Raw genomic sequence first — 12,158 nt, forward strand, 5'->3', positions numbered from 1 at the left:
GTGTGTGTATTGTGCGCCCCCAAATTTAATTTTTTTTACATCAAGACTTTCTTTTTTTTTTTTTGCGTGGTGCTGCTTTCTGTGGTTGCTCGACAGAAAAGCAGTTTTTTTGTGCTTAAGTTGAGACCTTGATGCGTGGGAAGACTTTATGCCTGCTCCGGGCAGCCCTGGTTTTGCCACATTGCATGAAGGGAAATGTAGTCCTTAGGGAAAGCAGACATGAAAATGGGGCAAAACCAGGACTAGATTATCCTTTCTGAGAGGACATGGGTGAGGCAGCAATTCTAGATCACAGGACGCATATTCTGCTACAAAGGCACATGCCAAATGCTGAAGTGGGAGAGGAAACCTAGGAGAAGAGAGGTGATGTCTTTTTGTCATGCGAATGAATGTTTGATGATGCAAGATTTTAGGACTCCTGAGGCGGGGTGGACAACTCCACTCCTCGAGCCATAAACATGCCTGGTTTTCAAGATATGTCTCATGCAGCCAGCAGAGCTACCAGGAGGTACACTGGGAGATGATCTACAAAGGCCCCTTCCTGCTCTTCAATGTCAATCTTGGTGGGGCTCCAACTGATTCCTTAGTCACCCCTACCTCCACTGTAACAAGGCGGTACTTTTCCCCTACAAGGCATTTTCACTGTTTTGTGATGTTCACTTCTTAACTGTTTAGGGTAGAAAAAGTGGAAATACTGTTCAGTAAAGAACCAGAGATAGATATTAGAAAAAAAAAAGCACCATTTACAGAAGAAAGGGTTCCCATGGATCTAGCAAATCTGAAAGTGGCCAAGGAAATGGGTCCAGATGGGCTCCATCTGGTCTCCAAAGCTTACCTGCCACCTCTGCAGTGTAAAGAGCGGGTGGCAGGTCTTTCAACATGTCAGGGTAATTGCCAGGTTCTTGTGGCCTGGTTTTGGCCTCTGTTGGAAACAGGATGCTGGGCTTGATGGACCCTTGGTCTGACCCAGCATGGCAATTTCTTATGATCTTAAGCTCCTGCCTTAGCCTCTTCTCCATGGTGGACAGGATGATAGGGCACAAGGTTCCTCTGCCGGTGGCCTGCTGGTAATTTTTAATCCTCATCACCTACAACGTCAGACATGCCTTCAGGTCTCGATACGGGTATGCCACCTGGTCACTGTGGTGTCTCGGCCATCCTCTGCTACTGATCTTCTTGCCTATCCTCTTCCCGGCTGCATCAGGAGGTCATTCTCCTCCTGGGAGAACTTGTGTGCCCAGAGCCGCTGCCTGCCCTCTGGTTCAGTGGATCTGGCCTGAGCTGCCACGTTCGTAGAGCTCCCTCCCAGCTTGTCTTCCCCCTCCCCCTTTACCTTGGCTTACTAGGCCTTACCTGGCTTTCTCCTCCCACCTCTAACTCCCTCCTCCCAATACTTCTTACCACCTCCCTCACTCTACTCCTGTGCTGCACCTCAATACCACCACTGTCCCCTCTAGCACTGTTCTCCTCTTCCTTCCTAAACTCCGAGTGCTCCCTGCTCACCTCACCCACCTTTCTTCCCCCCCCCCCTATCTTCATGCGCCTTACTCTCACACCACTAGCACCTGCCATCTTCACACTCTAGCCTTTCACCCTCTAAACAAGGACAGACTGAAAAACACTCTCACACTTCTTGCACACACAGAAAAAAAGACAGCAGACCATGGTGAAGGTAGACAAAGAGAGAACAAAACCACAAGACTATGCACCCTGGTTTTCACAATCTATAACAAGTTTCTCTCTACATCAACGCCTGTCACACCCTCAAAGGAGCAACCACAGAAGACAGGGTTTTATTATCCAAGAAAATAACATGAGACGTGGTAATTCACTTATTTACCTAAGTGCATAAAGTTTAGCTCAAATATTGCGATAACAACTATTTTTTATTGTGGCTACCTAAATATAGCACTAGATCCTTTTTTCATTTTAGCAGGCGCACTCTCTCCTTTAAAGCAAATTCCCACTGTATTGTGGGATTCTGAGTCCTTCCCCTACAAAAAAGAGGCCTATAGGTCCAGAATACATGGGGAAGGGGCTTTGAGAAAATCAGGACTGCCTAAACCAGGGGTGACCTGCAACAATGAACAAAACTAAAAATGGTCACCGACAAGCACCTACGTCCTAGCCTGCTTTCTTCAACTAAATGCATCACCGCCTGCAATTGTGAAATCCATTTAAGATTAAAGGCCCCACAAAAAAAAAAAAAAAGAAACTAACTGTCCCACACTGATGACGTCACAGACCGCATGGCAGTGTGAAGCCGAAATAAAACTGACGCCATCAACCTGTGCAACGGTGTGGCTTTATGATTTGGGGACGATGACTGGGAGAGGGCAGGGAAACGTAGCCAGCGAAAAGTTTGAATGTCCGGTTGGCTGTGGTTGTAGCTTAACTCAGTTCCCTCCCCAAAGGATTTCCATGAGGATTCTTGCTTATTCCTATCCCCCACCTCTGTACTATTAGCCCTCACACGTGCACAGCCACTCTCCCCCTCCCCTCCGAGTCCACCCCAGGATTTCCTGTGAGTCAGCTGCAGTGATTTTGCAGTTCCTCACTTAGCGCCTGTGGAGTAGGGCAGCAGCCGGGATTTAGCAGCGCCAGAAGGCAAGCAAAGTGCAGAGCAGGGGGGGCTCACGTTGGGCAACTTTCCGCGGGACCTCCAGCAGCTGCCCCCACCGGGGGAGGGGAGAGCGAGGCTTTTTTTTTTTTTTTTTGTGGCTCGATCCAGCTGAAGCAGGAGGAGAAGAAGGAGGACTCTGCTTCCCTTTCTATTCCCCCCCTCCCACCTTTCACCCAAAAGTGCTGCTGAGGGCCGGGCTCCAGGGGAGGAGGGGGGTGGGGGAAGGAAAGCCCTGAGCTGCAGGAGAGTCATGGAGCGCTTGCTTGGAATAAGTCTGCCCTTGCTGTTGCTGGCTCAGCTTCTCCAGGTAAGGGAACCCCGCAGCCCGCTCCTCTCTTTCTCTCGCGCTGCAATCTCGGGGAAGCCGTGCGTGCAAGAGTCTGCATTCTGCTGGCAAAAGCCCGGCCAGAGATTCAGAGGTCACGGGCTGCCTGTTGCAGGGAGTTCGCTGCAAAAAAAAAAAAAAAACCCTTTTCTAAGCCGCTGGGGAGGGGGTTGCTGCAGGTTTCTGTCGCCCCCTCCAAAGGCTGAAATGACTTACTAACAACTCTGCGGAGCGGAGTGCTCGTTTGAAGTTTTTTTTGGCTCTCCCCAGCTAAAGATTTGTAAACTTTCCGAGAGAATTTATTGACTCTGGAAACTCTCGCTGCCCTAGCTCGGTGGCAGGATCTCGGTTACTTTATTACTTATTACAAAGTGGCGCCTTCCAAGCACTTAGGTGCAGAAACGGGGGAGGAAGAGAGAGAGAGAGAGAGAGCGCGACTTGATATTTAGATGCATTATATATAGTTAGAAGGGTGTAATTTGCCATTTTCGTTTTGCTCAGCTGAAAGGCTAATTTTATCCCTGGGACTCGGTGCTATTCAGGGAGCTGGTGGCGTCTGCTTGCTTCCCCCCCTCTGCTCCTTGCAGGGCAGCTTCCCAGGCTTTGCTTCAGAGTCCTTGCAGAGATATCTCTCTCTCCCCTCGCAGCGCTGTTTTTATTTATTTATTTTGCTGGCTGGGGTAGGGAGAACTCGGGGGGGGGGGGGGGGGGGGGTGATTTCATCAAAATCCCGGCGTCCCGCTGTGGGGTGTGATTGTTGCAGTCTCCTCCAGAAGTAACATTTTGCCACATAGAGGGCGCATTGTATGCCTGCTGTTGCACTTTTCTGGGGCTTTTCTCCACGTAGGTAAGGGACGTGTCTTGTTAGGGTGTTGGTGGAAAACTTGCGAAGTACGCGGCAAGCCAGGCGCGCTATAACGTGTTCCGCTGGGGGTAGATGCCTGAAGCCTCCTTCCAAAAGAGAATTGTAGTGCAGTAAGGCAGAGAGGAGAGCACCCTAGAAGCAATAGATTCTGTACTACTTTTTTTTTTTTTTTCCTTTGTTTCAAATCCTGCGAGCCCCTTACCGCTTTTTTTTTTTTTTTTTTTTTTTTTTTTTTTTGCGTTGTCCCATGAACTTTCAGGCTGCCTGGCCCAGCCCCTGTATTTATAAGGCGGCAGGCCCTGGCACCTCAGAAGGTCGTACAAATAGGCAGCTCTGCATTCCAGCCCTCGCCTCCTGCTGCCTGCCCTAGGATCTTCCGGGATGCAATCAATACACTCGGGTTCCCAAGAGGCCAGAAAGAAACTTCCTGATTTATTATCTTTCTGTGGAGTTGCTACCCTTACGGAGGGGCAGTTACCTTAACTTGCTGGGCAGACTGGGTGGCCCACCAGGTGAACTCGTTCGCCCATTATATTTATCCCCTCCCTGCCCTTCCTCAGCCATTGCTTAGGACGTTATAGCTTAAATATCTAAATAAATACGCTGAACAGGGCTGCGGCTGTGATTCTGTTTTAGCCTGGTTTGCTTGCCTGGTTACTCTACTTGAATAAAGGCAAACAAAATATATATAGTGCTACCTTTTATTTATGGGACTAACTTAATACATTTCTTGACTAGCGTTCAGGAGCTAGCACTACCTTCACCAGGTCAGAACAGAATCTTTTGAACTGGTGAAGGTAGTGATATCTCCTGAAGGCTAATCAGGAAATAGATGGTTAGTCTATACATTATTTGTTCACCTTTATTCCGTTGTAGAATGGGGGACTTGGTTTCTCCCTTGGGTATTGCCTCTGGAATGGGACTGTGTCACTTCACAGCCTTCTTTAAAGAAATGGCACCATGCTTGAGTCAGTGGATAACTGGAAGTCCTCTACTAGCGCCATCCAAACCAGTTCTGCGGCCCTAGGGTCTAAAGGCTTTGAAGTCCCACTCGCCTACTTTACGGGCCGATACAGTAAAAGTTGCGGGAGAGTGGGCGAACGCACAGGCCGCTCTCCTGTGCGCACGATTCTGTATTCAAATGAGGGCCCGCGGCAAAAAGAGGCACTAGGGACACTAGTGCATCCCTAGCGCCTCTTTTTGGACCGGAGCGGCGGCTGTCAGCGGCTTTGACAGCCAACGCTCAATTTTGCCGGAGTCTGTTCTCGAGCCCGCTGACAGCCACGGGCTCGGAAACCGGACGCTGGCAGAATTGAGCGTCCGGTTTTCAAGCCGCGGGCTGATTTCAAATTTTTTTTAACTTTCTGGACCTCCGACTTAATATCACCATGATATTAAGTCGGAAGGTGCACAGAAAAGCAGTTTTTAAACCGGAGCGCACTGTTAACCCGCGATTGGACGCTCGTTTTCGACGCGCTAGCTTTACCCCTTATTCAGTAAGGGGTAACAGTACGTCAAAAACGCGCGTCTAACCCCCCGACCCTAATAGCGCCTGCAACATGCAAATGCATATTGATGGCCCTATTAGTTATTCCCGCTCGATACAGAAAGTAAAATGTGCAGCCAAGCCGCACATTTTGCTTTCAGAAATTAGCGCCTACCCAAAGGTAGGTGTTAATTTCTCTGGGCACCGGAGAAATATCATGGTGATATTAAATCGGAGGTCCAGAAAGTTAAAAAAAAAAAAAATTGAAATCTGCCTATGGCTCGCAGGTTGAAAACCGGACGCTCAATTTTGCCGGCGTCCGGTTTGCGAACCCGCCGGAGGCACTGTACTGTATCGGCCTGTTAGATGGGAGAAGGAAGTAGGTGGGGGGGGGGGGGGGTTTGCCATTACAGATCCGTTCCCATATTGGTTCTGAGTATTGGTCGGAAGGGGACTTAAAGCCAAGAGAGTTCAGATTTTAGAAAGTGTTTTATGCATGCATTTCAGTCAACTCTGTGCCTTGGGCAAAGATCTTTTTCCAGAAAAGAGCGCTCACACTTGACGTAGTTAAGGCAGGTGACTGGCTTAATATTTTCATTGCGGTCCGCAAGACGACCCAGCTGCAGCAGCAGAGTAGTTGAGAGTGCCTGGTGGCTTATAGACTGCCCCAGCTACCTGTAGTGGGGTGGGGAGGGCACAGCACACACAACTGCTAATGAAACAGAAAAAGCCAAAATGAGTTGGAAGTTGGAATCTCTCCCCACCCTGTGGAAAAGGACCAAAATATGACCGTATTTTTTTTTTTTTTTAAGCTGGACTTATCTTTCTTGATGCTTTGACTTTCAGCCTAGTCAGAATCTGCCTCAACCCTGCTCACTATTTTGTTTGTTTTTTATTTAAAGATTTATTTTGTAGCACATAGTCCAATGATCGAAGTGGGTTACAATTACAACATTCACAATATATAGGCCATATACAACATTAAATCATAAAATACAAAAAAATAAAATGTAATAACATAAAAATCTACGCTAACCATTCAGACCCCAATAATTAATAAAACATCTGTACAAGCCTAAAATGCCTACAGAAAAGTAAAGCAGACCAAATAGTACTAAAAAAAAACACATTCGTAGCCAAGTTTAAAAAAAAACAATATACTGTAAAACAGCATGTTAAAACTATTTAAAAGCCTCCGTTCAATGATCTTTGACCTGTAACGTGTTGAATGCTTGCCTAAATAAGCAAGTTTTAAAAATATTTTACATGTTTTTCATTAACTACTGTTAATGTTGGAAGAACACTAGTGCTGGGGGTCGGGAGGGTTTAAGGATGTGTAGGGTTCAGGCCCCAAGAGTTTGTTTTCCTTTGTGCCTCTCGGGGATTACTTGTTGCACCCTCCTTAACCCTATATCTAGGGCCATTGCAGCAACAGCAAACTGAATCCCACCCATAGCTGTTGTATGATGGAGGGTTTTCCCCTGTGGCAGAAGGAGGAAAGGTGCTATGAAAGGTGAGGAGAGTGTTTAAACTCAGAAAACCACGTCTTTGATGTGGGCTATTACATTGTTTGGATATATTTTTATTGATATCAATCAGACAGAACAAACCACATTCATTACAGTAGCAATTTTGTTACATATTTTGTAATACAGAGGACTTCAATCGTACACAGCTCTTAGAACAAGTCACCAAGAATGTTCAATCCAGTTTCCACTCTCCTTTAATATCCTCTTACTATGCACCCTTCTCCTACTCTGGGCAGGCCCTAGGGGGGGGAGTAGGTGGCCAGGGGAGGGTTGTTGGCGGCAGCAGCACGCCAGGATTTGACTGCTCGTAGGCGCTCACCTCTTGGAAGGAGCCGGGAAGCAACTGATAAGATAGTGGGCAGGATGGGCCTGGAAGAAGGCAGTTGGCATGGCAACGAATGTTTCTTCCAGTTTTTGAAAGACTACATGCGCAAAAATGTTCTTTTGTGCAACTTTTTAACAAGCTGAGTTTAAATGTGTGTGCTGCAAGCCAGTTTTAAGGCAAATATCATCAGGATTTCTCGCGTGCAGTATGTTTTTCCGTGTGCACAGAGTTCTTGACCTGTGAGCACTTGCTCATGTGCACAGCTTCGAGGGAATAGTGATGGGGACCCCCATAGGTACGGAGACTGGTGCAGTTGCCCCCCTCACTATTCCTTAAGGCTGAACCTGTCTCCGGATGCGGAAAGGAATTATATAGAAACATAGAAATGACGGCAGAAGAAGACCAAATGGTCCATCCAGTCTGCCCAGCAAGCTTTCACTGCCCCCCCCCCCCTCCCCATACTTATGTTACCCTTGTCCCTTGTAAGTGACTTTTTGGTTCTATTTCCCTTCCACCCCCACCATCGATGTAGTTAGCAGTGCTGGAACTGCATCTAAGTGAAGTATCTAGCTAATTGTTTAGGGGTAGTAACCGCTGTCATAGCAAGCTACTCCCATGCATGTTTATCCAGCCTGTGCAACTCAGTCCTTGTTGGTTGTTGTCTGGATATAAATCATCTTTTCATCATTCCCCCTGCCGTTGAAGCAGAGAACTATGCTGGATATCCTTGAAAGTGAAGTATCAGGCTTATTTGGTTTGGGGTACTAACCGCCGTATCAAGCAAGTTACTCCCCTGCTTTTTTGTGGATGCAAATCCTTTTTTCCCACATTTCCTCTTGCCGTTGAAGCATAGAGCAATGTTGGAGTTGCATTAACCGTGTGTATGTTTATTGAATAAGGGTATTAATCACCAGGTCGTAGCCGTCATTCCCGCAAGCCACCCCCATGCCTCTTCACTTCTTTCACATCCTCTAGACCAGTGGTTCTCAACCGGTGTGTCGCCAAGAACACGCAGGTGTGTCGCCACACTTCCCGGTCCCCCGCTGACCCAGCTGCTCCCCGGTCCTCCTCCACCCGGGCTTAAAATGCTGTCAGCCCGGGCGGAACGCGGCAGGACAGCTGGAGGCAGCGGCACCGGCATGTTCTCTTCTTCCCGCCCTCCCCCCCCCCAGCCCGGAAGCGGAAGTGGTGAGCAAGCGGGTGCGTGCGCGGGAAGAAGAGACCATGCTAGTATGTCAGCGTCGGCCCGAAGAACAGAAGAGATGCGCGGCTCGGAGAAAAATGAAGAAGGTCAACCCCGCGGCCCATGGGACTCCTCCTCCGCGAGGGCTGAAAATGAAGGAGGTTAGGGTTGGAGGAGGCTGCTGCTGCCGCTAGTTCCGGGGAGGGAGGGAAGGAGAGAGAGTGAATGAGCAAGCAAGCATGTGTGTGAGTGAGATAGCATGTATGTGTGTGAGTGAGAGCCTGTATATGTGAAAGAGAGTATGTCTGTGATTGAGAGCATGAATGTAAGTTTATGATTGGGAACCTGTATGTGTAAGTTTGTGATTGAAAACCTGTTTGTGTGAAAGAGTATGTGTGTGTGATTGAGATCCTTTGTGTGTGAGAGAGATCATGTATATGTCTGATTAAGAGCCTGTGTGTATAAGTAAGAGAGAGATCATGTGTGTCTGTGTGTGATTGAGAGCTGGTTTAGGTGAGAGAGTATGTCAGTATGTGATTGAGAGCCTGTGTGAAAGTGAGAGAAAGAGAGACCATGTGTGTCTGTGTGAGATTGAGAGCTGGTTTAGGTGAGGGAGCAGGTGAGTATTTGAGAGCCTGTGTGTAAATGAGAGAAAGAGAGAGTGCATGTGTGTAAGCATGTGAATGAGTGTGTGTGTGTGAGAGAAAAAGACAGCATGTATGTGTGTGATTGAAAGCCTGTGTGTGTGTAAGCCTGAAAAGATACAGCATGTGTGTAAATGGGTAATTAAGAGCCTATATAAGTGAGAGAGAAAAAGCATGTGTATGTGAGTGACTGAGAGCATGTGTGAGAGAGAGAGGAGAAAGTTGCAAGCCAAACCATTCCTCCTCCTGATAATTCAAAACAATCTCAGGACACCTGGATATCAAACGTTCCCAGGTATGCAGAGGAAAAAAATTTTTGTATCCTTATTTTTCATTACTGGGTTTTTTTGTCTGCTATTTTGAAATATTGTATTGGTATCTAGAAATTTTTTATGAGTTTTTAATTATTGGATATTCCACTCATCAGCTGTTTCGAAATAATCTGTTCTTTTATTAGTATGGTTTTACTGCTATTGATTTTATATTTCTTGATTTGTTTTATAAGGATGGGTGATGTTTATTTTTTCCTTTATTAACTGCATACAGAGACTCTGGCTTGTTGCAGTTTCCAATTCAGTTTTTTCTGCATGCTTCTAGTTATGCATTTTGGTCTCTTTATTCTTTGTTAGGTGAGGGTCAGTACATGTGATTCAGGTGAGGTTTTCTGCTGGTGTGTAGTTTCTGTGTAGGGCTCTATAGCAGCTTGGCTTGGTCCGTTTTCCTAATAGGAGGTATATTGGTGTCTTAAGGCCTGGTGTAATGTTTCAGTGTTGCCTTTTCTTAGGTAAGGTGGTTACTGTTAAGTGCTGGAAATTGGTGCTGTTTTGGATGGGATGTTTACTATTTATGCAATTTCTGTTCAGACAGAATATGTATCTTTTCCTTGTGTCATCTTAAACAATAAAAATAATTACCGGACCTTTACTTTTTATTTTCGCCGTGAATTGTAATGAGCAGTGTGTCGCACATGTGAGCGTGGCCTGTCAGGTGTGTCATGATGGGGAAAAAGGTTGAGAACCACTGCTCTAGACTTTATGGATCCAGAAGGTGGCATGATGGGGCCTCCAGAGCAGCCAGCTCGCCCCTCCTGCTTGCAGAAACCCTTTTGGTGCTGTTGATTCTTGGTGAGAGGTTCTGGATTGGAGTTAATGCACCCTCCTTCCTTTTGCTTCTGTGGCTCGACGCCTCCTGCTAAATGGCCTCTCTCTCTCTCAATATGGGGAAGGGTAAGCCTTCCCCGTGAGTGCTGAGGCTTTGCGTTACCTCTGTGGCGGTTCGCGCTACTCTTTTTTTCTGGGTGTAGAAATTCTCCCTGGCAGTTTGGTAACTTTAGTCAAGAGATCTGCGACTTTAAGCAAAAATGAAATACGGATTTTCAGATTAGGAGCTACAAATGTGATTCCTTGCTGTTCCTCCCTTTCTCTTATTGATCAGGTTTTCTTTGTCGTGATGAAAAAGACAAAATGAACAGAAGAAACTTCTTGCAGAAATTGCAAGTCATGCAGTTCCTGTATACAGAGGAAATGGCAGGCGATCGTTCTGCCTTTCCTGCACTAGTCCTGGTACCAGTGTGAAAAAAAAAAAGGCAAAAAAACTGCTCAGTGCTCCGAGCCAATTATATTGGGATGGACTTTCCCTCCTCTCAAAATAAAGACTGGGCTATTCAGATGGTCCCTTCTGACTCTGGGGGGCATAAATTCAAAGCTGCCAATTCCTTTAACCCAATCTTCTGAGACCTGAACTGAAGGGAGATATAAGGAGGCTCCCTCCCATAACCTCCGAGTCGGGAATGTGAACTTTCTCCCAGAGGGGAACAGGAACACCTGAAGGAAGGGAGGTCTCTAGTAAGCGTGGTGGAAAGGAAGGTTAGCCCACATTATTTAAAATAAATAAATAAATAATGGAGTGGAGGAGTAGCCTAGTGGTTAGAGTAAGCCAGGGTTCAAATCCCGCTAATGCTTCCTGTGACCTTGGGCAAGTCACTTTACCCTCCGTTGCCTCTGGCACAAACTTATTGTGAGCCCGCTGAATAGAAGGAAATATATACCGTACCTGGATGTAATCCACTTCGAAATAGCTGCCCAGCCACACCACAAGGTGGAATATAAGTAAATTCGTTATTTCACCCTCCACAGACTTGGGGGCTTATGTTTGCTAACTAACTTCCTATTTCCGCCATTTGTAAGCTTCTAATTGGGGCTCTTGAAGCACATGCTGAGTTAATGGCGAGTTGCAGTCGGCCACAAGGGGGACCTCCTCATGGGCCCTCTCCAGCCTGTCCTCTGGGAGCATTTTCAGCGCGCCATTTCCGGCAGCATCTCTGTTGCCGTCTGGACTAGGGTGACGGACCTTTTTATGAGTGAAACCTTCTAGATGGTTCAGGTGTCTGTACTGGGAGTTTCTCGTGTCATGGATAGAGCACTGTAAGGAAGAGCTGCTCAACTCCCAGCTAATCTTTGGAGCACCTAGAAATCCAACTCGGGACCTCAAAGCTGGGGTCTTCTATCTGGCAAAAACAGCAAAAGTTAGAGGGGGCATGGATCTGCGACTCTGTTCAGTCCAAAATAAGGCTCATTCCTCGCTCATTTGGGGCACATGGCATGGTGTGTTGTCAGCATGTGGGTGCATTTTAGTGCTCCCAGTTTATATAGCTATCATTCAAAGAGAGAGTGTCCTGCTAGCTACAAAGTACACACGGCAAAAATACCCGCGTGCTTTACGACTATGTTGATGACTTACAGTTGCCACCTAGAGAAGTTTTTTGCAAAAAAAGGTTGATTTGCAATGTGCGAAATTTCATACAGACAGAAAACAAAATCCAGGCTGTGGACGTTTAAAGGTAAAAAGGGCCCTTGCTCTGTTGGGTCTCATTGTGATGCTGTCGTACTTCTGAAGGAAATCGAGATCCTTCACCCAAGAGTATGAGGTCTACTGCTGCTGGGAAACTGAGAATCATCAGATTTTTATTTTCTTTCCATCAAAATAGGTTCTTTGATAGCCATATGTTCAATGTGAAGAAATAGTGAATTTTGAGCCCTCTGTCCAGGAGGGCCTTATGCCATGTTTTATATAAACTGGTTTTTTTTTCACTTTAGAATTGTGTGAAAGGGCTGCAGCAGCAGTGTAGCTGGTCTTTCATATTGGTGAGGAGATTGCTTTACTGTCTGCTCTAATCCAA

The 12,158-nt window shown here is 46.7% G+C and overlaps 1 protein-coding gene across 18 annotated transcripts in view; it reads left to right on the forward strand.

Moving 5' to 3' along the window:
- The first annotated feature begins 2,718 nt into the window (after positions 1 to 2,718).
- Positions 2,719 to 12,158, forward strand: part of HSPG2 (heparan sulfate proteoglycan 2) — a 266,429-nt gene continuing 256,989 nt past the window's right edge. For 13 of the 18 annotated variants that reach the window (XM_029578876.1, XM_029578880.1, XM_029578878.1 and 10 more), the window contains exon 1: positions 2,719 to 2,930. In XM_029578876.1, the coding sequence (XP_029434736.1) occupies positions 2,874 to 2,930 (57 nt within the window). In that variant the 5' untranslated portion in view covers positions 2,719 to 2,873. The remainder of the gene's footprint in view (positions 2,931 to 12,158) is intronic. The other 5 variants (XM_029578888.1, XM_029578889.1, XM_029578894.1 and 2 more) reach the window with 3 other exon arrangements.

Source organism: Rhinatrema bivittatum, chromosome 15 (genome assembly GCF_901001135.1).
Source record: "Rhinatrema bivittatum chromosome 15, aRhiBiv1.1, whole genome shotgun sequence".
Taxonomy (NCBI): Eukaryota; Metazoa; Chordata; class Amphibia; order Gymnophiona; family Rhinatrematidae; genus Rhinatrema; species Rhinatrema bivittatum.